At 56.0% G+C, this 25,383-nt stretch overlaps 2 protein-coding genes across 4 annotated transcripts in view; one reads left to right on the top strand and one right to left on the bottom strand.

Moving 5' to 3' along the window:
* Positions 1-257: 257 nt before the first annotated feature.
* LOC100092493 (actin, cytoplasmic type 5) lies at positions 258-8,166 on the bottom strand. 2 transcript variants are annotated; one of them, XM_029065708.1, is made up of 2 exons: positions 8,092-8,166; positions 258-1,847 (listed from the first exon to the last, which is right to left on the bottom strand). In XM_029065708.1, the coding sequence occupies exon 2, from the start codon at positions 1,805-1,807 to the stop codon at positions 677-679; it is 1,131 nt and encodes a 376-aa protein (XP_028921541.1). In that variant the 5' UTR covers positions 1,808-1,847; positions 8,092-8,166; the 3' UTR covers positions 258-676. The 2 variants fall into 2 exon arrangements, with proteins under 2 accessions (XP_028921541.1, XP_001515149.1); XM_001515099.5 differs by lacking the exon at positions 8,092-8,166 and adding an exon at positions 3,683-3,773.
* Positions 8,167-8,611: 445 nt separating this feature from the next.
* The window catches only part of ARID3B (AT-rich interaction domain 3B), a 47,482-nt gene continuing 30,710 nt past the window's right edge, over positions 8,612-25,383 (top strand). The window contains exons 1-2 of one of the 2 annotated variants that reach the window (XM_029066057.1): positions 8,612-8,779; positions 12,590-13,176. In XM_029066057.1, coding sequence (XP_028921890.1) covers positions 12,634-13,176 — 543 coding nt within the window. In that variant the 5' untranslated portion in view covers positions 8,612-8,779; positions 12,590-12,633. The remainder of the gene's footprint in view (positions 8,780-12,589; positions 13,177-25,383) is intronic. The other variant, XM_029066058.2, reaches the window with a different exon arrangement.

The following is a 25,383-nucleotide window of genomic DNA, read 5'->3' as shown; positions in this document are numbered from 1 at the left end:
GTTTGCTCTAAAAAAGTTTGCTGTGCTAGGACTTGAAAACCTGCAGGACAAATGATGGGGCTTGGGGACAGCGAGATCGCAGATCTGTAGGAACGGAAGGATTTTACCCACCAGTCGCCTGGTCAAGACCTAGTAAGGGGGTGAGTTGACTTACCAGAGCCATCTTTAAATTGGAAAAAACAAGCCCCACCTCACTCGCCCTCCCCGCAAAAACCAAATAAATTCCAGGATGTTTTCTAAAAAATGTGACAAGTAGCTCAGCGTGATTGCAGATCTTTATTCTGAACAGAAACACGAACTGCGGGTTTTTCGGTTCAAGGGAAGCCTTGGCTATTTATTCAAGTCTGAGTTTTCCAGAAGCCTCAGCCAGTCAGAGTAGATGAGATCACGGACACTTTACTACAACGATCAAACACGGTTCGTGAGACGAGCAATAAGTCTAACTAAGCCACCTCTGCCAACGAGTACCGGTTACATCAGAAAGGAAGGCGTCGGCTAAGCGGCGTGAACAATAAATAAATCATCCTTCAATAAGTTTAAAGACAACAGGGTATTTCGGTCGGCTTGGTCCGTTCCTGGAATGCGTAGACGCCCCCCGCCCCCGGCGCAGCTAAAAGAGTAAACGCTGACGAGAACCAGGCTCCCCCTAACCTCCCCCCCCAAGCCGTCAGTCCCGCTAAAAGCATTTCCGATGGACGATGGACGGGCCGGACTCGTCGTACTCCTGCTTGCTGATCCACATCTGCTGGAAGGTGGAGAGAGAAGCCAGGATGGAGCCCCCGATCCAGACGGAGTACTTGCGCTCCGGGGGGGCGATGATCTTGATTTTCATGGTGCTGGGCGCCAGGGCGGTGATTTCCTTCTGCATCCGGTCGGCGATGCCCGGGTACATCGTGGTGCCGCCGGACAGCACCGTGTTGGCGTACAGGTCCTTGCGGATGTCCACGTCGCATTTCATGATGGAGTTGTAGGTGGTCTCGTGAATCCCGCAGGACTCCATCCCCAGGAAAGAGGGCTGGAAGATGGATTCGGGGCAGCGGAACCTCTCGTTGCCGATGGTGATCACCTGGCCGTCGGGCAGCTCGTAGCTCTTCTCCAGCGAGGAGGAGGAGGCCGCGGTGGCCATCTCCTGCTCGAAGTCCAGGGCGACGTAGCACAGCTTCTCCTTGACGTCCCGCACGATCTCCCTCTCGGCCGTGGTGGTGAAGCTGTAGCCTCGCTCGGTCAGGATCTTCATGAGGTAGTCGGTGAGGTCCCGGCCGGCCAGGTCGAGGCGCAGGATGGCGTGGGGCAGCGCGTACCCCTCGTAGATGGGCACCGTGTGGGTCACCCCGTCCCCGGAGTCCATCACGATGCCGGTGGTCCGGCCGGAGGCGTACAGGGACAGCACCGCCTGGATGGCCACGTACATGGCCGGCGTGTTGAAGGTCTCGAACATGATCTGGGTCATCTTCTCCCGGTTGGCCTTGGGATTCAGGGGCGCTTCCGTCAGCAGGACCGGGTGCTCTTCGGGGGCCACGCGCAGCTCGTTGTAGAAGGTGTGGTGCCAGATCTTCTCCATGTCGTCCCAGTTGGTGACGATGCCGTGCTCGATGGGGTACTTGAGGGTCAGGATGCCCCTCTTGCTCTGGGCCTCGTCCCCCACGTAGCTGTCCTTCTGCCCCATGCCGACCATGACGCCCTGGTGCCGGGGGCGGCCGACGATGGAGGGGAACACCGCCCGCGGGGCGTCGTCCCCGGCAAACCCGGCCTTGCACATCCCCGAGCCGTTGTCCACCACGAGGGCGGCGATTTCTTCATCGGCCATTTTCAATCAGCTCCGCTGAGAGGATGATACAGACGCGCACCTAGACGGCGACAGGGAGGGTGACATCTCTTTAACGGGACGCGACCACCCACCCGCCCCTGCGCTCCGTCCTAGTTCATCGAGGGTTTGCGCCACGCGGAGCCCCGTGCTGAGTGCCCCCGGCCCGGCCGCACAGCCTAGCGGCTCCGGGGCTCGGAAGGACGACCCCGACTCCGCCGCTCGTCTGCCTGGTGACCTTGGGCGAGCCCCTGCGCCTCTGGGGGCCTCACTTCCCTCATCCCCAAAATAGGGGAAATCCATTCGTTTTGTCAGTCGTCTTTACTGAGCGCTCACTCTGTGCAAAGCCCTGTACTAAGTGCTTGGAAAGGCCAATTCGGCAACAGAGAGAGATGATCCCTGCCCGGCAACGGGCCCGCAGCCTGGGGGGGGGGAGGCAGACGACACCCGACGTGCTGGGAGTCCCCGTCCCCAGAGTTCAGAGCAGGGCCTGGCACCTCCTAAATGCCTAGGGCGGGGCCTGCTACCTCCTAAGTGCCTAGGGCAGGACCTGGCACCTCCTAAGTGCCTAGGGCAGGACCTGGCACCTCCTAAGCGCCTAGGGCAGGGCTTGGCTCCTCCTAAGCCCCTAGGGCAGGGCCTGCCACCTCCTAAGCAACTAAGGCAGGGCCGGGAATCTTCTAAGCGCCTATGGCAGAGCCTGGCACCTCCTAAGCGCTTAGGGCAGAGTCTCGCACCTCTGAAGCGCCTAAGGAAGAACCTGCCACCTCCTAAGCGCTTAGGGCAGAGCCTGCCACCTCCTAAGTGCCTAGGGCAGGGCCGGGAATCTTCTAAGCACCTATGGCAGAGCCTGGCACCTCCTAAGCGCTTAGGGCAGGGCCTGGCACCTTCTAAGTGCCTAAGGAAGAGCCTGGCACCTCCTAAGCGCTTAGGGCAGGGCCTGGCACCTTCTAAGCACCTACGGCAGGGCCTAGCACCTAAGCGCCTAGGGAAAAGTCTGGCACCTCCTAAGCGCTTAGGGCAGAGCCTGCCACCTCCTAAGTGCCAAGGGCAGGGCCTGCCACCTCCTAAGCACCTAGGGCAGTGTCTGGCACCTCCTAAGCGCTTAGGGCAGGTCCTGGCACCTCCTAAGTGCCTAAGAAAGAGCCTGCCACCTCCTAAGCGCCTAAGACAGAGCCTGCCACCTCCTAAGCGTTTAGGGCAGGGCCCGCCACCTCTTAAGCGCCCAGGGCAGGGCGTTGCACCTCCTAAGCGCTTTGAGCAGTGCTGGGCACATAGTAAGCGCCTAACAAATCCCGTCATCATCATTAGAGTCATTATGATGCGGTAGGTGGGGTCTAAGTCAAGCAGATGCAGAGAGGCGGGGGGGGGTAGGTGGGGGGAGGAGGGTAGCAGGTCCCCCGGTGCCCTCCGAGGGCTTGGCGGGCGGTCAGTCTGTCTGTTGGTCAGTCAGTCAGTCAGTCTGTCAGTCACTCAGTCGGTCGGTCAGTCTGTTGGTCTGTCAGTCAGTCAGTCGATCTGTCGGTCAGTCTGTCGGTCTGTCAGCCAGTCAGTCAGTCCATCTGTCAGTCAGTCTGTCTGTAGTAGTAGCGGTATTTAGTATTTATTGAGCGCTTACTATGTGCAGAGCACTGTACTACGCGCTTGGAATGGACAAATCGGTAACAGATAGAGACAGTCCCTGCCCATTGACCGGCTTACAGTCTGATCAGGGGAGACGGACGGACAAGAACAATGGCAATAAACAGAGTCAAGGGGGAAGAACATCTCATTAAAACAATGTCAGTCAGTCACTCGGTCTGTCTGTCGGTCAGTCTGTCGGTCAGTCTGTCGGTCGGTCTGTCGGTCAGTCAGTCGGTGTGTCTGTCGCCCCGCTACCTGCGGCCTGGTCCTCGTCCTCTTCCCGCCGCCGCCGCCGCCGCCGCCGATCGCTCTGTCATCGTCCTCGCGCACGCGCCCTCCTCCCTCCAGCGCGCGCCGCCCCTCCCCCCCCCCCCCGCGCGCTTTCCAACGGCCCGCGCGCGCGCCCCCCCCCCCCCCCCCGGAAGCCGCCGCCCGCGCGCCCGCCCGCCCTCCCCATTGGCCAGATCGGCTTCCGGCCCGCCCGAGCGCGCGCTCCCCCCTCGGCCCCGCCCCCCCGCGCCCGGGGAGGGGGAGAGGCAGAGTCACTTCCGGCGGGCGCCCCACCCCCCGCCCCCCCCACCTCCCTTCATTCAATCGTTTTTATCCTCATCATCATCATGATGACGGTATCTATTATTAATAATAATAATAATAATAAATGTTGGTATTTGTTAAGCGCTTGCCAGGTGCAGAGCACTGTTCTAAGCGCTGGGGGAGATACAGGCTCATCAGCTTGTCCTATGTGAGGCTCAGGGTGAATCCCCATTTTCCAGATGAGGTCACTGAGGCCCAGAGAAGGGAAGCGCCTCGCCCCCAGTCACACGGCTGAAGCGCTTACTCTGTGCCAAGCGCTGCTCTCTGCGCTGGGGGGGAGATACGGGGTCACCGGTTGCCCCCTCCCCATTTGACAGATGAGGGAACCGAGGCCCGGAGAAGTGACGCGACTTGCCCAAGGTCACCCAGCTGACAGGCGACGGAGCCGGGATTAATGAGAATAATAATAGCAATAAATACCGCTTACTTACTTGTTAAGCGATTACTTTGTGCCAAGCGCTGGGGGGGGGGGTACAAGGTGATCAGGCTGTCCCCCGTGGGGCTCACTGTCCCCATCCCCATTTGACAGATGAGGAAACTGAGGCCCAGAGAAGCGAGGTGACTTGCCCAAGGTCACCCAGCTGACAAGCGACGGAGCCGGGATTAATGATAATAATGATGATAATAAATAACGGTATTTGTTAAGCACTTTGTGCCAAGTGCTAGGGGAGATACAAGGTGATCAGGTGGTCCCCCGTGGGGCTCACAGGCTTCATCCCCATTTGACAGATGAGGAAACTGAGGCCCAGAGAAGTGAAGCGACTTGCCCAAGGTCACCCATCTGACAAGCGACGGAGCCGGGATTAATAATAATAATAATAATAATATCGGTATTTAAGCGCTTACTTTGTGCCAAGCGCTGGGGAGGATACAAGGTGATCAGGTTGTCCCCCATGGGGCTCCAAGTCTTCATCCCCATTTGACAGATGAGGAAACTGAGGCCCAGAGACCTGAAGCGACTTGCCCACAGTCATACAGCTGATAAATGGCGGAGCCGGGATTAACGATAATAATACTACTACTAAATAACGGTATTTGTTAAGCGCTTACTTTGTGCCAAGCGCTGGGGGGAGATACAAGGTGATCAGGTTGTCCCCTGTGGGGCTCACAGTCTTCATCCCCATTTGACAGATAAGGAAACTGAGGCCCGGAGAAGTGAAGCGACTTGCCCACAAACAGCTGACAAGTGGTGGAGCCGGGATTAATAATAATAATAATAATAATGGTATTTAAGCGCTTACTTTGTGCCAAGCGCTGGGGAGGATACAAGGTGATCAGGTTGTCCCCCGTGGGGCTCCCAGTCTTCATCCCCACTGTACAGATGAGGAAACTGAGGCCCAGAGAAATGAAGCGACTTGCCCACAGTCAAACAGCTGACAAGTGGTGGAGCGGGGATTCGAACCCATGACCCAGGACTCTTGCCACTGAGCCCTGCTGCTTCTCATTCATTCCTTCGTTCGTTTTTCATTTCGTTTTTGCCTCATTTTATTTTCATTCCCTATTTATTGAGCCCTTAGGGTGGGCTGGACTAAGCGCTTCCTCCCCTCCCCATCCCCTGCTTCTCTCCACCCCCTTCCCCTCCCCACATCACTTCTCTATATTTCTCTATATCATTTATGACTCTATTTCATTCATTCAGTCGCCCGTATTGAGCGCAGAGCACTGTACTAAGCGCCTGGACTGTACAATTCGGCGACAAACAGTGACAACCACGGGCTCGCAGCCTAGAAGGGGGGAGACAGACAGCAAAACGAAACAAGTAGGCCGCGATAGCATCAACATAAACAGAACTACAGCTACGTGCACATCATTAATAAATAAAATAAATAGAATAATACGTACAAATATACACAGGTGCTGCGGGGAGGGGAAGGGGGAGGGAGGGAAAGGACGGTTCAGTCTGGGAAGGCCTCCTGGAGGAGGTGAGTTCTTCTGTATCTATGATTCTATTTCTCTTGATGCTATTGACGCCTGACTACTTGTTTTATTTTTTCTGTCTCCCCGTTCTGGACCGTGAGCCCATTGTTGGGCAGGGATGGTCTCTGTTGTCCCACTGTCCATTCCGAGCGCTTAGCGCAGTGCTCTGCACACAGTAGGCGCTCAATAAATACGGATAGACACGCTCAATAAATGCTACTAAATGAATGGCCGTGGTGGGGCAGGGCTGGTCTCTCTCTGCTGCCCCATTGTCCATTCCAGGTGCTTAGCGCAGTGCTCTGCACACAGTAAGCGCTCAATAAATACGTATATGTTCAGTAATACGACTAAATGAATGCCCGTTGTTGGGCAGGGCTGGTCTCTGTTGCCCCGTCGTCCATTCCGAGCGCTTAGCGCAGTGCTCTGCACACAAATACGCTCAATAAATGCTACTAAATGAATGCCCGTTGTTGGGCAGAGTTGGTCTCTGCTGCCCCATTGTCCATTCCCAGCGCTTAGTGCAGTGCCCTGCACATAAATACGCTCAATAAATACGTAAAAACGAATGCCCGTTATTGGGAAGGGATTGTCTCTATCTGCTGCCCAAGTGTCGGTTCCAGGTGCTCTGCACACAGTAAGCGCTCAATAAATACGCATAAATATGCTCAGTAAATACGACTGAATGAATGCCCATTGTTGGGCAGGGCTGGTCTCTATCTGTTGCCCCACACTGTCCATTCCGAGCGCTCAGTCCAGTGCTCTGCACATAAATACGCTCAATAAAAACGTATAAAAAAGCTCATTAAATCCTACTAAATGAATGGCCGTGGTGGGGCAGGGCTGGTCTCTCTCTGCTGCCCCATTGTCCATTCCAGGCGCTTAGCGCAGTGCTCTGCACGCAGTAGGCGCTCAATAAATACGTATAGACACGCTCAATAAACGCTACTAAATAAATGCCCGTGGTGGGGCAGGGCTGGTCTCTCTCTGCTGCCCCACTGTCCATTCCAGGCGCTTAGCGCAGTGCTCTGCACGCAGTAGGCGCTCAATAAATACGTATAGACACGCTCAATAAATGCTACGAAATGAATACCCGTGGTGGGGCAGGGCTGGTCTCTAGATCTGCTGCCCCATTGTCCATTCCGAGCGCTTAGCGCAGTGCTCTGCACACAGTAGGCGCCCAATAAATACGACTGAATGACTGAATATACAATGGGGCAACAGACAGAGAATCCCCGCCCCAGAACGGGCTGACGGTCTCAAAGGGGGAGAGGGACCACAAAAGAAAATAATAATAATAATGTTGGTATTTGCTAAGCGCTTCCTCTGTGCAGAGCGCTGTTCTAAGTGCTGGGGGAGACACAGGGGCATCAGGTGGCCCCACGTGAGGCTCCCAGTTAATCCCCATTTTCCAGATGAGGGAACTGAGGCCCGGAGAAGGGAAGCGACTCGCCCCCGGTCCCACGGCTGCCAAGGGGCGGGGCCGGGATTCGAACCCATGACCTCCGACTGCCCAGCCCGGGCTCTTTCCACTGAGCCACGCTCCTTCCATAGTGAGCGCTTCACGAACACCGACACTGTTCGTGGGGCTCAGAGGAAAGAGCCCGGGCTGGGGAGTCGGAGGTCATGGGTTCGAATCCTGGCTCTGCCATTTGTCAGCTGTGTGACTATGGGCAAGTCACTTCACTTCTCGGTGCCTCAGTGACCTCATCTGGAAAATGGGGATGAAGACCGTGAGCCTCACGTGGGACCAGCTGATTACCTGCAGGGTAATCTTTTACGACACGTTCTTCCCCTCGACTCTATTTATCGCCATCGTTCTCGTCCGTCCGTCTCCCCCGATTAGACCGTAAGCCCGTCAAACGGCAGGGACCGTCTCTATCTGTTGCCGACTTGTTCATGCCAAGCGCTTAGTCCAGTGCTCTGCACATAGTAAGCGCTCAGTAAATACTATTGAATGAATGAATACCCCAGCGCTTAGTATAGTGTTCTGCACATAGGAAGCGCTTAACAAATACCAACAGTATTATTATTACTACGTGCCGAGCGCTGCTGTAAGCGCGGGGGGGGGGGGAGATCCAAGGTCCGGGGCCGCCCCCCTCCCCGCCCATTTGACAGATGAGGGAAGCGAGGCCCAGGGGAGGGAAGTGACTTACCCGCGGTGACCTCGTTGCCAGGCGGCCCGCGCCCTCTCGCCCGCCCCACTTCCGGCGAGGCCTCGCCTCCCCTCCCCCCCCCCCCGGCCCGCGCGCCCGCCCCGCGCGCTACTTCCGGTGAGCGCGCGCCCCGCCCCTCAGCCTGGCCCGAGCCACCGGGGCCACTTCCGGTGCGGCCCTCGCCCTCGGCTGCTGCCCCCGCCCGCCCCGCGCGCCACTTCCGGTGAGCGCGCGCCCCCCCCCTCCCCTCCCCTCAGCCTGGGCTGAGTCACCGGGGCCACTTCCGGTGCCGCCGCTGCCCCCGCCCGGCCCGCGCGCTACTTCCGGTGAGCGCGCGCTCCCCTCCCCCCCCCCCGTCCTCAGCCTGGGCTGAGTCACCGGGGCCACTTCCGGGGCGGCCCCCGCCCGGCCGTTGCTGCCCCCGCCCGGCCCGCGCGCTACTTCCGGTGAGCGCGCGGCCGCCCTCCCGCCCGCCCGGCCTCGGCCGGTCCCGAGGAGCGCTTCCGGTGCGGCCCCCGCCCCCGCTTCCGGTGCGGGCCCCGCCTCAGCCAGGCCCGAGGAGGCGGAGGGAAGAGGGCGGAGGGGAGAGGCGGGCGCCGCCGCCGCCGCCGCCGCACACGGGGGCCCGACCGCCCGGAGACGGAGGCCGGGACGCGGAGCCCGCAGCGCAGCCCAGCCCTCGGCGCAGGTGAGGGACGCCCGGCCGCTCCCGACGGTCGGGTTGTGGGGGGGGGAAGTCCCGAGGGCGGCCTGGAGGAGGAGGAAGGCAGAAAGGCCGGGGGGGGGGGAGGGGGAGCGGTCACCGTGGTGCCACGCACTGCCCTAAGCGCTGGGATGCATCGAGGGATTGAGCTCCCCCGGGGTGCAGAGCCCTGGACTGAGCGCTGGGAGCCCAAACGGGACGGCTCGCCTGCCGCGCTCACCCTGCGCCAAGCGCTCTTCCGAGCGCCGGGGAGGAAGCAAGGTCATCGGGTCGTCCCACGTGGGGCTCCCGGCCTTCACCCAGAGGAGGGGACGGAGGCCCAGGGAAGGGACTTGCCCGAGGTCGCACGGCTGAGAAGTGGCGGCGGCGGGATTAGAACCCACGGCCCGCGACGCCGCAGCCTCCCCTGGAGCCCCCGCCGGGGAGACGAGCGGGGCCACAGAAGGAAGAAAAAGGGACAACCTGGTGGCGGGTCGGGCGCGTCCCGGGAGGCCCCAGGTCCTGGGTTCCAATCCCGGCGCTGCCACTTGTCCGCTGGGTGACCTTGGGCCAGTCCTTTCGCCTCCCCGGGCCTCAGTGACCTCATCCGGAAAATGGGAGTGAAGAGTGCGAGCCCCATGTGGGTGGGGACTGTGTCCAATGCGATTCCCTTGTATCCGCCCCAGCGCTTAGACCAGTGCCTGGCACCTAGTAAGCACTAAACAAGTACCGTCGTTATTATTAACATTATTCTTCTCTGTGTCTCAGTGGCCTCATCTGTAAAATGGGGATGAAGACTGTGAGCCCCACGTGGGGCCACCCGATTAGCTTGTATCCGCCCCAGCGCTTAGACCAGTGCCTGGCACCTAGTAAGCACTAAACAAGTACCGTCGTTATTGTTATTCTCTGTGCTTCAGTTCCCTCATAAGAGGAAGCAGCGTGGCTCAGTGGAAAGAGCCCGGGCTGGGGAGTCAGAGGTCATGGGTTCGAATCCCGGCTCTGCCACTTGTCAGCTGGGTGGCCGTGGGCAAGTCACTTCACTTCTCTGCGCCTCAGTTCCCTCATCTGTAAAATGGGGCTGAAGACTGTGAGCCTCACGTGGGACAACCTGATGACCCTGAATCTACCCCAGCGCTTAGAACAGTGCTCTGCACATAGTAAGCGCTTAACAAATACCAACAACATCATCATCTGTAAAATGGGGATGAAGACGGTGAACCCCGCGTGGGACAACCTGATTACCTTGTATCTACCTCAGCGCTTAGACCAGTGCCTGGTGCATAGTAAGCGCTTAAGAAATACCATCATTATTATTAGGGTTATCTGGGCTTCAGTTACAGTTAAGACTGTGAGCTCCGTTGTGGGACAGGGACTGTGTCCCACCCAGTGCCCTTCTAGGGTAGGGATGGTCTCTCTCTGTTGCCGAATTGTACTTTCCAAGCGCTTAGTACAGTGCTTTGCGTGCAGTAAGCGCTCAATAAATACGATTGAATGAATTAGCTTGTATCCACACAAGCGCTTAGAACAGTGCCTGGCCCGTAGTAGGCGCTTAACAAATGCCATCATTATTCTCTGTTCCTCAGTTACCTCCTCTTAAAAACAGGGATTAAGAGGGACAGGGACTGTGTCCAACCCCATTAGCTTGTATTGGGTATTGTAACCCAGCGCGTAGTACAGTACCTGGCACATAGTAGTGCTTAACAACTATCACGGATATTATTATCATGATTGTTGTTGTTATTAAATTATCTAAAGATCAGGCCCCTCAGGGCAGGGCCCAACCAAAAAGTAGCAGGCTCTTGCTCACTGCTGGCAGTGGTGGGGGTGGAAGTTTGGTTAGAAGGAAAGGTGGGGAAGGGATTGTGGTTAGCGACTTGGGCCATCCCCCCCTGGAAATCCTGTGGAAGGAAACTCGGCCGTCGTTATCACCGCTTTTTTTTTTCTCGTCTTATTGAACTCTGACCAAATTGGTTTATTTGGCTTTCCACATTTCGTAAGAATTTGGTTAAGTTCGCCCTCTCGTGTTTTTACGGGAAGAGAAATCTTTTCCTGGAATTTTTTATTGTAGCAATAAAAAGAGCCCAAGTAGTCCAAACCCCGAGCCCACGGATTTCTTCTCTACGGCCCGAGTCGGATGAATGCCACGGAGGGAGGCAAATTGGAATTTAAATCTTCCTCAAAACGGAACGGAAAGCCAGGGCTTGTAAAATAAACAAACCTAGAGGCTGATGATTCTTAATCTACCTCTAATCTTTTGCTTGGTTTTAAACATTCCCTTTTCTGGCTCTAATCCGTGAAGAATGTCCGATGTCCAAGCAGACTCATTGCCAGAGATGCGGTTGCCTTATCTCCCATGAATTTCTGGGGGTGCTAAAGATATCCGGGCTCTCCTCTTCCCCGGCTGTAGTGAGACAGTGTGGTAATGAACATCTCAAGCCGCGGCCCGCCGACAGTCGTTGCTCCCAATGTACGCGACTGAGGCAGAAGCGTTGGCCGTGTCGGCCGAGTCGCGTTCCCCGAAATGTCCGTGCGGACGATGGTTTACCCGCAGGCCCGTTCCGAGGAAGCGTGAAGGTCTGACACGCTTTTCACCGCACACCCTTTTGTGTAGCGTGTCTAACAACGTGTCACTCGGGGTGGGTGGGGGGCGGGGGGGTGAATGAGAAGGGGGTGAGTGTTGGGAGAATGGCTCATAAAGAATGCTGATAAACCTGCTCTAGAATGAATCACACCCAGAAAAGCCTTTCTTTTTAGCATGAGTCATGTGGAATTATGGCGGAAATGAATCGAAAGAAAGTGAATCTGGTAGCGTTTACCTGGAAGGGTTTTTTCCTAAAAAAGGAAATTAACTGCTAACCCGCAGACGGGTATCGATATTGGCTTTCAATTGATTAACCTTAAAATCTCCAGAGGAATTTCCTCCCTTAATGACGATGGCAATCTGAGATTTCGGCTTCCTCACGGATTTCTCCCCTTCACGCTTTTGAAATCCGAAGCCCTGTTGAGGATCTGAGCTCCGCTGAACGCTTTGGGGACCAGTCAAGCCAGGTCTTCTAAAACAACAAAAATCAGTGGTTAACACAAAATGTCGCGAGCAACTCGAGTAAACTTTCTGCTTTCTGCTGGGAGGAGAGCGATCGTCTGCCCTCTGTGGCCAAGTGCACGGGCAGCTCTGGCCAACATGGTGGTCCAGTGTAAGACCGGAAATGGGCCGAGCCCTGTGACTTTGGTGTTTTCCCAGCTATCTCTAACTCTTCTATCCAAATAGCCCTGAACCTTGTACAGTGCCATCCCCCCACCCTGCCCCCCGATAGAGTCAGAATATTTAGGAACACTGAGGCAGAGTAGGGCTTTTTCGGCTTTATCCTCGGCCAAACTGACGATTCCCCCTTTGAAAGAAAAGAAATCCCGAAACCGTCACCAACACTGCCTGGTATCTTTGTGTCGGAAATCGCGAGGAGGTATTTTCAGTTAGTTGCTCCGTACAGCTGCCGTTCCTGAGAACCTTCTGCTGGAGAAAAATAATAATAAAAGTAATTGTGGCATTTGTTAGGCGCTTACTGTGTGCCAGGCACCGTACTGGGCACTGGGGTGGGTACAAGCAAATCAGGTTGGGCATGCGTCCTTGTCCCACATGGGGCTCTCAGTCTCAATCCCTGGTTTTCAGATGAGGTACCAGAGAAGAGAAGTCGCACAGGAGGAAAGTGGCGGAGCCTGGATTAGAACCCAGGCCCTTCCGCCTCCTAGGCCCGGGCTCTGATAGGAAGGCTCCCCTCCGCCTGTGTCTCACCCAGGGATCCGATGATTTCTTTGCAGAGGTTTGGGACGGTGCCCGGTCTCCCAGCCATGCCCACCGGTGGATGAAGCCCGAGGGAACGATGGAGCAGCTGCAGAAGCAGCAGCCCCCGGCCCCTCTGCAGATGGAGTCCCGAGAGAGGCAGGAACGTCAGCTGAGAGAAGCCCAGCTCCTCTACGCTCAGCAGCTGGCGGCCCAGCAGGCAATTCTGACCACCACATCCGGCCGGGCTTCCGGCGGCCCAGCCCCGGGGCCGTTGGCCAGAGGCCCGCCGGCCACGGGAGCCCCCCGGGCCTTCGACCAGAGCAGCGTCACCTCGGAGCCCGACGACGATGAGGAGGAAGGGGGCTTAGAAGAGGAGGAGGGGGAGGGCGAGGACCCAGAGGTGATGGAGAAAGACGGCCAGGTGGCCCTGAAGTACTTCCCCGCCCAGAAGGTTGCCCACCTCGACTCCAGGGCGGCTCCGGCCTCCAACCCCGCTCCGGCCCCAGGGCCGCCGCGGGGACCCCACGGGAAGGAAGACCAGAGCAAAGACGCCCCCAGAGCAGCGCCTCCGGGCTCTCCGCCAGGACGGCCCAGTTGGAATCTGGACGAGCAGCTCAGGCAGGTCAGTGGTCGCGCCGCCATCTCGGCCGAGCGGAGAGGTGTTAGACCGATTCCGCGGCTACCGGTCGTCCGCCCTCGGCCCGCCGGGCCCGGAGAGCCCAGGCCAGAGCCGGGCCGGTTCGTCATCCCTCCCTCTGCCCCTCTGGGGATTAGGCCGGGAAATCCGCACATCCGGGGTCCTCTCCCGGGAGCTGACAGCGGCTCCCCGGACGAGCATGGGCGAGGTATCCGAGCTCTCTGTTCCGGGAAGACGGGGCTCTTCGCCAGCTGCTAGAGACGGGACCCATCTGAGGTCAAGCGAGGCAGATGGGCTGAGTGTCCGGGTTTCCCCCGGGGTAGCGTTGCCCTCCCCGGCTCGGGACTCCGCCATACTTTGGCTGGGGCGAGGCGGGGATTACGGTCGGGGAGCGGATGAGGCGGACGGGGGCAGGTCACGGGGCCACAAGCCAGACCTTTCCGTATCTTAAAAATCCGAGCCCTCTGAGTTGAGACCTCCTGAGAGGAGATTCTTCGGCTCCCGGTATTTGGGGCAAACGTCGAAGACCTGACTTCACCACCTGGTCCCCCCTCTCGTGGCACTGTCTTCGTCGACTTCACCGGCGTGGCAACTCTCTGAGTGGGTAGAATGGGAAGCATCCCTGCCTCTTATCATCTGGGTGGGGGGAGAGACACGATTCGAATCCATCCCTCCCTCCTGTCCTCCCCTCAGGGAATGAAATCAACCCCAGAAACCAGCGGCAGGGCCGGAGTCGGGAGTCCTGATCCCTGAGGCCGGGGGCGCCCCTTGGCCACCGGGCTAGGTACGGCCCCGGCCGATCGCTCGGCTCCCCGGTCCCTCCGGCGAAGGGGCAGCGGCTCTGCCCGGTGGTCCGGTGGGCGCTCCGGGCCGGCGCTCCGGAGCAGCTTCCTGACATCGCAAGGGAAGCGCTGGTGGGAGGCGGCCGGCAGGGCCGGCTGGGGGCTTGGCAGCCGGCCAGGCTCCTCTCGCACACGGCCGTTCCTCGAAAGAGCAGCCGCGGGCGAGCGGCCCGCCGAGCGAGCCCCGGAGCCTTTCTTCAGGAAATGAGGCAGCTGGTCGGGTCAGGCCTCGGGTGCGTGGGGAAGGGCCCCTTCAGAATTGGCCGAGAGAGGGAGGGAGACACACTGAGGGGCTGGGAGCGGGAGAGACGCTGGGAGAGAGAGAAGTAGCTTCAGAAGTCACTCAGCGGGACCCACGAGACCCACCTCTCCCATTTGGAGCGCTCTGGTGCCCAAGGGTACCGTTGGCCCAGTTGCTTTGCGTTCCTCTTTGCTGGCCGGTTGCCAAGCTAGTGCGGCCCATAAGCTTGAGGTCTCATTCCACCTGCCCCTTTCTTTGCCTAGAGGGCTGCTCGCCCCGAACCTGCATCTTTCCCCTCCCCGGGATCTGGACCGACCGAGAGGCCGTAGTAGACGGCCTTGGTCTAAGGAAACTTAACTGGCTGCATTTGGTTTTGAACTCCTTGTTGTGAAAAGGTCCCCGACCCTGCTTCTCTACCCACAGGAGCCTCCCCGACTCTATCTCCAAATAGATTCTCCTCTGGGGGACAAGTCCCATCTTGGCAGGTCGAGCTCACGCCCCTCCTCTTCCTGTTTTGTGTTGCTCCTTTTTTTTTTTCCTTTTATTTGCTAGCACTTACCCTGAACCAGGCACCGTTCTCTATGCCCATGTAGATTTCAAGCTTACCAAGTTGGACACAGTCCAAGTCCCACATTCTTAATCCCCATTTTACAGACGAGGGCACTGAGGCCCAGAGAGATGAAGTGACTTGCCCAGAGACACCCGGCAGACAAGTGGAGGAGCCGGAATTAGAAACCAGGTCCTTCTGAGTCCCAGGCCCGTGCTCTTTCCAATAGGCCCTGCTCCTCCTTGCTCAAGCAGGAGCACAAATGATCTACTCACTCATCGGCTTTGAGGCCATGTCGGGCGCTGGGCCCCTGGGTTTGAATGCTGCTGTTTTTAGGAGGAAGTAAATTGTGGGTGGAAATGGAGAGGTGTTCCTTGCGAACAATGGCCACAGAGTTCAAAACAGTAGCCAATGTAACAGCCATTTTTTGTTGTTGGTCTTGGTTTGTTTTGTTTTTTGTTTTTTACAAGTGGTGCTCCACAGTTGAACAGGGGATCTCGGTTGGATTGCATTTTGGTAGATAGCTGCTTGATTTAGAAAACCACTAATCCGAGATGAATTTGGAAAAGGCGTTTGTTTTTAAAAGGTTTTCTGACTCAGCAGAAGGCAGGCTAAACTTTGTTTTAGGTGGGAGGCTGCATTTAAAACTCAAATTTCAATGAAAACCAGAAAATGCTGAGCTCCGAAGACACTTTCGCTCTGTGATCTAAATAGTTCAGCCCCTCCCGCAAAAGCCACACTTCCTGAAATAACTATTTAAGTCTCCAGAGGTGCTTTTGTAAGTGTGAATCACGAGGTTCTCGTAGACCCAGATGCAGTGAATTGATTGTGCCTTGTGTCTGGATCTTAAGAGCTTTCTTTTCTTTTTTTTTGTTCTTTTATTTGTTTTGTTGTTGTTGTTGTTAAACCCTTATTAGGTGCCAGGCACTGTACTAAGCATTGGGGTAGATAGAAGGTAATCAGGTTGGACACAGTCCATGTCCCACATGGGACTCACAGTCCTAACCCCCATTTTAAGGATGAGGTAACTGAGGCTCAGAGAAGTGAAGTGACTTGCCCCAGGTCACTCAGCAGACAAGCAGCGATGCCGGGATTAGAAACCAGGTCCTTCTGACTCCCAGGCCCGGGCTCTCCCTACGAGGTCACGCTGCTCTTTTTGGTCACCCCCAGAACAGCCCCAGAAAAGTGGCGTTTTAAAATTGGAAGACCAAGACACCTGCTGGGACCCTGGGGCTTCCCAGAGCACCGCGAGGGACCCTAGACTTCTCACGCTTCCTGCGAAGATGCTCTGGGAAAATATTTGCTTCCCTACACCGTAGCGGAGGTTCTAACGCCAGGGTGGTGGGAAGCCAGATGACTGTAGAGTTCTGCTTTCTGAGGCCCGTCACTCTCCGTCGGCCAAGTAAATAAAAACGGTAGATCAAGGGAATGGGCCAAAAAGCTGATCTCCTCTTGACACCGGGGTGGTAGGAGAGTCCTGTCAACACAAAGCAAATGAGCAGCGTTGACCGCTTGTTGGGGGTGAGCCGGGAGGATGGGGGAGCAGAGAAGAGAGGAGGAAGATGAGTTATCGGGCGCCTGCATGGAGCCCCGGGGACCAGATTGAGCAGGGGCTCAAACTTAGAGTCAGCGGGACCTAGTGGAACGATCCCTGGCTTGGGAGTCAGAAAGACCTGGTTTCCCATCCTAGCTCCGCTCTTCTCTGCTCTGTGACTATGGGCAAGTCAATTGATTTCTCCGCACCCCAGGGACCTCATCTGGAAAATGGGGATGAAGACTGTGCGCCCCATGTGGGACATGGACTGGTCCGGGCTGATTATCTCGAATCTACCACAGTGCTTAGTTGAGTGTCTGGCACATAGTAAACGCTTAGCCGGTACCATTTAAAAGAAGAAAACAACCCCCAAAACCAAAAGAGTTCCACTTCCCTAATTTTGGGGGAAGGTGAACCAGAGGTAGGTCAATGGGATCCAGCGAGAACGGGATTTTGAAAGCGTGTGAGGCGGTGGCCGGGCTGGGCCGTGTCGGGCCGAGCGGTCACCCCGAGCGGGGAGCGGGTGACCCCCGGGGCAGCGGGTGGCTCGGGCTCTCTGGTCCCTGGCACCCATCACCCAGAGACCCTCTTGGAAGCCTGATGGGACCCACGCTTCCCTGTCATGGATCTCTCTGCAAGGTGGTCTTGGAGCTCGGTCCCTTTGGGTTTTTCTGAGTTGGACAGAAATCCATCTGGGGGAGCAGCAGGTCGCCAGAGGCCCGATTTCCCGGCCAGCCCATGGAGCGGAATGGGAAGGCTGGACTGCCGTGCCTGGCCCGCGGCCTTAAGTGAAAGCAGGTGTTCCGAGACCAGGAGAAGAAAAGGTGCTGGGTGACCTTAGGCAAGTCACGTCACTTCTCTGGGCCTCAGTTCCCTAAAACTGTAAAGATGGGGGTTGACTCCTGTTCTTCCTCCTACTTACACCGTGAGCCCCATGAGGGACAGAGATTGGGTCTGACCTAATTACCTTGTACCTACCCCAATGCTTAGACCAGTGTTTGACACATAGTAAGTGCTTAACAAATACCCCCTTCACCCAGCTATTAGGTTACAAGACCTCCCCTCCTGGAGCCAGGGGTGGAGGGGGAAGGTCTCTGCACTCTCCTTATGGTTTCCAAAGACCCACAGCTAGTAGGTCCTGCGGGGCCGTGTCAGTAGAATCAGTTCTGGGAAGGAGACTCATTTGAGGTTCCCCTCCAGCCCCCTCTTTTCCTTCTGTCTGTCGCCCTTCGGGGCTCCGGGCTCCTCCTGCCGAGAACCTGGGTCCAGGAGAAACTGAGAGAGAGAGTCCATTTCCAGTTGGGCCCCCGGTTCATTCTCTGGCCGGGGTAAAGCGCGGGCCGGCTCCCTCCCCGAAGAGGCGTGCGGAGAGTGCTCTCAGCTGCCACCACGGGGCTGGGGTGCTCAGCGAGGAACGGGCCGGACCACTTCCCTTTCAGCAGAGCCCTGTGCCAGTGGAAACGCGGCGGGCCCGGTGAGGGCCAAGGCCCCGTACGAGCCACGCGGGCATCAGGTGCCTCCCAGACGGGTCACCCTGGGGAATAAGCGTTTTTCCCATACGTCCTCATGCCCCCGTTCACAACAGTCCCCCCCCAACGGTTTCGATGCTCCCGACACTGAGACGGGATCGAAATCTCCCTTCAGTCTTCTGCCAGGAGCCACCTCTGTCCGCAGAACCTTTGGAGTGATGGCAGCCATTTTCTTGCCTGGCCAGGGAGTTCTAAAGATGTTTGGGGAAGGGGACCATGGATGAAATCAAAATACGAGGCACCCTGGCTGCCTGACTCTCCCCCTCCTCCCCATTTCCCGCCACTTAGAGGTGTGTCTCCAGGTATTTTTCCAAGCCCGGGACTTGGAATCGATCTCTCTTGCCCTCATAAGAAGCGGCCTGGGGTTTTCATTGGTCCCTCCTGAGGTTACAGACAGCGGAAGGTGTGGATCTGGTAATTATAACTCTAGTCCTCCTGGTGTTTGAGGGCCTGCAGCACAGAGCGGTAATCCCGATCTTATCGGGAGGGTTTTGTAGTACAACAGTGCCTTATAACAGCATCTGTTTCACTTCGCGAGGCTCCTCTCCACCCACAGGAGGAATTTCTGCTGATTCCCCTCTAATCCTGCCATCGCCCTGTGCATGTCTCATTAACTCTGGGCGGTGGTTAAAGCCGGTGGGGGCCAGGAGGGGCTTCGCGGCCAAAGATCTGGTCAACAGACATCGGACGGCATGACTACATTGAGAGTGGGGGTTTTATCCGTTGGATTTTGTTTCGGGTTTGTTTTTTTTTTTAAACCTCAAAATGCAAAACCTGGGGCGGACTGTGGCACAACCTGAAACACCACAGGCCGACGTAAAAGCCATCCAATTGATCGAGCCCCCAGGAGTCCCAAACTGCTTTCAGAACGTAGTGACAACTGAGCTCTGTTGAAGAGAAGCAGTGTGGCCTGGCGGCTAGAGCACGGGCCTGGGAGTCAGAAGGACCTGGGTTCTAAACCCGGATCTGCCACTTGTCTGCTGTGTGACTTTGGGCAAGTCACTTCACTTCTCTGTGCTTCACAGTTCTGTCATCTATTAAACGGGGATGAAGGCTGGGAGCCCCATGTGGGACAGGGAGGGGGTCCAACCCGATTTGCTTGTATCCACCCTGTCGCTTAGTACAGCGTCTGGCGTGTGCTTACGTGCCATTATTACAACTATTATTAAAGCCGAGCCCTTCCACCACGTGTAAGCCACAGTGTTGTTCCTCTGTGTGTTAAATGCTCTGGGAGAGGTAGCATGGTCAGCTGTTAGAACCAGGTCCCAAAGTCATGGACCTTGGAGTTTGGAGGCTGTTAAATTTTAGACAGTAGGAAGAAAACCAGCTTGAATATCTCTCCTCCCCCAACTCCCCACGTCCAGAGACTAAAGGAATCAGCAGGAATTTGCCTCCATAAGAAAAAGATAATAGTGGTACTTGACTGTAAGCTCGTTGTGAGCAGGGAATGTGTCTGTTACAGTGTCCTCTCCCAAGCATAAGCGACTCAGTAAATACTGTCGATTGATCGATAAGCACTTGCTGTGTGCCAGGCACCGTTCTAAGCCCTGGGGTAGATGAGGCAGGCAAATCGGGCTACATTTGCCCAGAAGTTGAGAGACTTCTAGAGATTAACAGGGGGAGCACTGAAGCAAGTGGCTTTAGTGAATGACATCGAATCTTCTTATACCGTAGACCTTGAAGGAAAGGGTTAATGGTTTGGGGGGAGGAGTGGAGAATGAGAGACTGAAATTGCTCTGGACATCTGATCTGTGCTTTAATAAGATATTCCAGGTGGTCAGGGAGTAATCCTAAAATAGCCTGGACCCTTAATTGCTTTTAAAGTCAGGCTTCTGGCCTCCGGGGAGGGGCAGCCCTAAGGAACTTCGCCCTGGCTACCGGGGCCTTTGGAAGTTGGGGTATGAGGCGTTGGGGGGGGTTTGTGTGTGTGTGTTAGGTTTGTTTTTCTAACACAATAAGAGGCAGGCACTGAACACACACACACACCCCCAACCCCCACCCAGATTTCTTCCTTGAATGGGGAGCTATTGACAGAGCCCTCAGATTTCCGGCTCCTTCACACCAATGGCAAGCCGACCCCAGCCTCTGACTTCTTCTCCTGCTGCCTTTTTCCCAGCAAACATTTGAGGTCACCCCTCTGGTGGGGCTCCCCCACCACGAAGACACACAGCCTAGTGGATAGAGCACTGGTCTGGGCGGCACAGGGACCTGGGTTCTAATCCTGGATCTGCCTCTTGTCTGCCATGTGACCTCGAGCAAGTCACTTCAATTCTATGGGCTTCAGGTACCTCCTCTAGAAGACTGTGAGTCCCACGTGAGACATGGACTCTGTCCAACCTGATTGGCTTGTGTCTATCCTAGGGCTTAGTACAGTACCTGGCACTTAATAAGCGCTTAATAGATGCCATATAAAAAAAAGGTTGTGGCCTGGAAGTCCAGGAGTTCTGTTTTCAGCTATCCCAGTTACTCATTGGGGGCTTTAGAATTGGGAACTGTAGACTCTTTCAGCCTCAGTTTCCCCATCTGGAAAATGGGGGAAATCCTCAATGTTGGGATGTCTTGAGGAATAAATAATCACTGAATTTACTGCCCTTCCCCCCCACCACACCCAAAAAAGAGCACTTAAATGATAAAGAGAGAGGCCCGGTGATTTCTTTGAGATGCTTATTTTAGGGTAAAGCACTAATGAGACTAACTGTTTTCCAAAGCATTCCTTATTCAGAGAGCTTTCGCCGGGGCTCGGTGCTATTTCCTCTACCAGCAATCCCATTGCCCGGTGGGAAAGGTATTGATTTCTCCAAGCCTTGCTGCTAATGCAAGTGCGAGCTTCTCCCAGCTGCCGTGCTTGGGGCAATTGGTCTTTCTCCCCTGCAAAGGAGAGTTTGGAGGGGCGCTGGCCCCTTTGACCTCCAGGTCAGGTCATTTATAAAATCAAGAGGCCCGTGTTATTATTTCACTGGTTCCAGGCCGGAGGGTCCTGGCCCGTAGCAGGAAGACGAGGGAGGGGAGGAATGAGATCTTCCTCCGGTACCGTGTCTGTCTCCCCCTCTAGTCTGTAAGCTCGTCGTGGACAGGAAATGTGTCTATAGACTCCGTATCATACCCTCCCATGCGAGGTAAATGCTCAATAAATGCCGCCGATGATGGTGGTGATATCACTTGAGCAGAGACCTGGTGGTTGTCGGGTAGCTTGCAGAATGAATGAGCGAGCCCTCCGGGTCTGGAGCCGGAGAGGCCTGGGAAACTAGAAACTGGATCTTCTGGACTGAGGCTAGAAAGTGGCTTCCTTCCATTCATAACCTCCAGGCTCCCTAGGTGGAGGGGGCATTCCGTGGACGGTCCCGCTATGACACGGGTTGCCATCACACAATTTGGACATTCATTCATTCAGTCACACTTATTGAGCGCTTAATATGTGCGGAGACAAGACATCAATACAAATACACAAAAAGACAGATCTATACATAAGTGTTGTGGGGCTGGGACCGGGGAAGAGCAAAGGGAGCAAGTCAGGGTGATGCAGAAGAGAGCGGGAGATGAGGAAAAGTGGGGCTTAGTCTGGGAAGGCCTCTTGGAGGAGATGTGCCTTCAGTAAGGCTTTGAAAGTCGGGGGGAGAGTCATTGTCTGTTGGATTTGAGAGGGGGGAGGGTGTTCCAGGCCAAAGGCAGGGTGCGGACCAGGGGTCTGCGGTGACACAGGTGAGAGCGAGGCCCAGTGAGAAGTTTAGCACCAAAGTAGCCAAGTATGCCGGCTGGGTTGTAGCAGGAGAGAAGCGAGGTGAGGTAGGAGGGGGCAAGGGGATCGAGTACTTTAAAGCCAACGGTGAGGAGTTTTTGTTTGATACAGAAGTGGTTGGGCAACCACTGGAGTCATTCCATAGTATTTTTCTAGCGCTTACCATGTGCAGAGCGCTGGACTGAGCCCTTGGGAGAAGATTATACGATCGAGTGGGTCGATACGGTCCCGGCCCTCAAAGAGCTGACGGTCTAGGGACCCGGTGGAAGGATTAGGAAACTATCCTCCGCCAGCTCCAGTCTGTTCCGTTTACAGTCCACGAGTTGGCTCCAGTCCGGGGGCGGAAGAGCCAGTTGCACATCGGGACCCGGCGTCAGCCGAGGCCCTGATAGGCCGCTGAGGTTCCCGGGCTCGGCCCCAGCCTTCCTGGGCCGTTCGGTTCGTGGGCCCAGGCTTACTACAGTGCTCCGCACCCAGTAAGTAAATACCACTGATGTCCGATGATGGTGACTCTTTCTGCAAGTCCCCAGGATTTACAGTGCTCTAAATATAGTGCGGTAATACCGAGAGGCAGGGTGGCCTAGTGGAAACAGAGTGGGCCTGGACGTCAGAAGGGCCAGTCCCGGCCCCGCCATTTGTCTGCTGTGTGACCTTGGGCGACTAACTTCACTTCTCTGGGCCTCAGTTCCTTCATCTGTAAATCAGGGATTAAGATAGTGAGTCCCATGTGGGACAGGGACTGTGTCTGCCCCAGTGCTTAATATAGTGCCTGAAACAGAGTAAATGCTTAACAGACACCACAGATATTACTAAAGTAAATATGGCACGACAAGGAGATAAAGCATTCTGGTTGTGGAGGACGTAAGAGTCCAGGCACCCCTCAGACTTATAACATGACTGGCTCCTGAAAAATGGCACCCAAAGCCTCAATGGATGTTGCGGTCAACTTCCCCATGGAAACAGTATTTTGAAGGAGGGACCGGTTCCCCATCTAGACCCAAATGACCCAGAATTGGGTTCTCAGATCAGTTCTAGCGGAGCCATGTAGTTACATTAGCCTGTTGCTCTCCAGTCAGAGTGATTCAGAATGAGAGGTAGCCAACTCCTAAAATGGATGGATCTCCTCTCCCCAGTGACTCCCTCCCTCCCTCCAGCTGTCAGCGCCTCCCCCCCCCATACGCTCTTTAAACTTCCCCCTTTTATCTCCCCCCTCCTCCCCGCCCCACACACACCCCGCCAATTTCAAAACAGTCTCTCCATTTCCCCGCAGCCCCCCATGCACCCACCCACCCTCCAATGTTAATGCCGCCGCCGATCAGTCAGAACTGACGTGTCGCCAAGCGGGAACGAGAGGCGGATTTGGGAGCACCGTTGATCCAAACTGGCTATGGCTTCCTGACTAGAAACCTGGAAGGCAACCCGGCAGGCGTGTTAGATTGCCCAGCACCCCCTGCCCCAACCCGTCGATCCCCAGGGAAACGTCGATCACTACGATGTGACCTTCCCCAAAAAAACGCCACTCGTGGAGAACTGGAGAACGGACCGGTTCTGAGCAGACGGCGGCCTTTACCTCCCGGCTCCTTTCTTCACCTCGAGTACCATTATCTGGGGGATTTTTAGCTAATCAAAACATTCTCCTGAGTGGGGGCAGGGGCCCAGGGAGCCACAGTAGCTACAAGCAGTCGGCTACCGCTTAGGATTCGGAGAGTGTTTGTGTCAGGGGCCTCCCGGTGAGGTCCAAGATTTATGAAGAGGGCTAGGAGAGCAGAAAGCCCACAGGAAGCGAAACTAGCCCCGAGGGACCTTTTGGGGGTTGGGCTGTCACCGGCCGCCTCCTCCTACCCTCTCAGGGGTGTCCGGTCCTCCTTTCAGTCGTATTGAGGGCTTACCGTGTGCAGAGCACTGTACTAAGCGCTTGGGAGGGTACAATACAGACACATCTCCTGCTCCCAACAGCAAGGCATCGAAGCCGGTGCCTCCCACATTCCCGAGGTTGTGCTTTGTCTGAGGGCCAAGTGAGCCAGACCCTCCTCTCGATGTCCACACTGTATCCCCGGAGAGCAGCCAAGAGTGGGGTCCCTGGCCCCCCGAGTCCCTCTCCCGAGTTCCCGAGCGGTGCCTCCTCGGCTCACGTAGACTGGGACTTAGTAGAGTACCTGGCACGCGGTGATCTGGGTGCTGCGATCAGTAGGCCCACTGGCCCAAGAGGAGAGCCAGGTCAGGCGTGAGGTCCCGACGAGGAGCTCGGTTAAGGTCCCGGAGGAGAACCGTGAAGCAGCAGGGTCTAGTGGCTAGCGCATGGGCCTGGGAGGCTGAGAACCTGGGTTTTCGTCCCAGCTCTGCCATTTGCCTGCTGTATGTCCTTGGACAAATCACTCCCTTCTCCCGGTTGCGGTTATCTCCCGGAAAATGGGGATTAAATCCTCCTCCCTCCCTCTTACATTGTGAACTCCATGTGGGACGGGAACTGTGTGTTCAACCTGGAAAAGTTGCATCCACCACGGTGCTTAGAACAGTGCTCAACGTATAGTAAGCGCCTAACAAATATAACAAACCTGCCCTTAGTATGGCTTAATAAATACGGTTACTACTCCTTCACCCCGCTCTTTCTTCTCTCTCTCTCCCCCCCAACCCCCGACCCCCCCCCCCCAACTGTGTTTTAGCCCTGAGGAAAGCATTTACTCCTCCTGCCATAGACAAGCAGGGAATGTTCTGACTTGTCTAGGGAGATGGGTTAAACAATGGGATCATTTAAAGGTTCCATTTAGTTCCTGCTGATCTCCCGGGGCTTGATAGTCACTGTGATTAGGAAGCTGGCTAATGGCATTGCAAGTTAAAATCCTATCTAAGCTCCCTAAGAAGTTTGCACTCTGGGGCTCTCCAGGCCGGACCTACCTTGGGTGGGGGACATGAGGCGGAGGTGGGGAAGAGCCTCTGAACCTTCAGTCCCAGATGAAGCCACCCCGGGTGGTTTCATCTGTTTCCTGCTGCTCTTTTTGACCCTTCCTGGCTGAGCGTTCACACATACATGCTGCTTTTCACATGCATGCTCACCGTTCTCACACGTGCATGTTTGTTGTTTACTTCCAGCTCACACACCACACACTCTGTTGTGCCTCTCTCCCCCCTTGCCTTCTGCTGGAAGAGTTCAGCGTATGTATCCTGCTCTGTCAAACCCAGCTGAGTGTTAACTGGCTTCAGATTGAACTTCCTGGAGCAGCTGGAGGTTACTGTAATTAGCCAAAAGCGGCCTTTTAATCTCTCTCTCAGGGAGGAATCCACAGATGAATCCCCCCACGAACAAAACCCCGGGTTCAGCTCTCTGGCTTGGGAGAGTCGGGAATCGACCTGCCGCAATAAACAGCTGACATAACAGAAGCGGCGATAATCCCCCATTAGACGTCTTTCCGCTGATGGGGGCTCCCTGGGAAATTGACTTTCCAGCAGGAATTACTGGCCGAAACGAAATCACCGGGCATTAGGTCGGCCCGCGGCTCTATTTGAAAGGGAGGATGAAACGCCACCTGGTTTTGCTGACGGGCGCTATTTATCTTTATAATTCAGTGGGTTGGCTACAACCAGGTGACTCCGGGGTTCTGGATCTGAAAGCGATTCTACCTAAGATGCGGTTGGTGTCGATGCTCCTCTTCTCCCCCTCTCCCTCCTCCCCCATTGGGTCGTTAACTCTCCTGAGGTGGGGGTCCGGGGCCAAATGAGCAGGCCCGGTGGATCAATCAGCCAGTGGTATTGATTGAACACTTAC

Source organism: Ornithorhynchus anatinus, chromosome 5, assembly GCF_004115215.2.
Source record: "Ornithorhynchus anatinus isolate Pmale09 chromosome 5, mOrnAna1.pri.v4, whole genome shotgun sequence".
Classification (NCBI taxonomy): domain Eukaryota; kingdom Metazoa; phylum Chordata; class Mammalia; order Monotremata; family Ornithorhynchidae; genus Ornithorhynchus; species Ornithorhynchus anatinus.
This window is presented reverse-complemented; position numbering and strand designations above follow the sequence as displayed.

Excerpts from the sequence above, each read along its gene's own strand:
- LOC100092493 (XM_029065708.1), bottom strand. The coding sequence starts at position 1,807 with ATGGCCGATGAAGAAATCGCCGCCCTCGTGGTGGACAACGGCTCGGGG.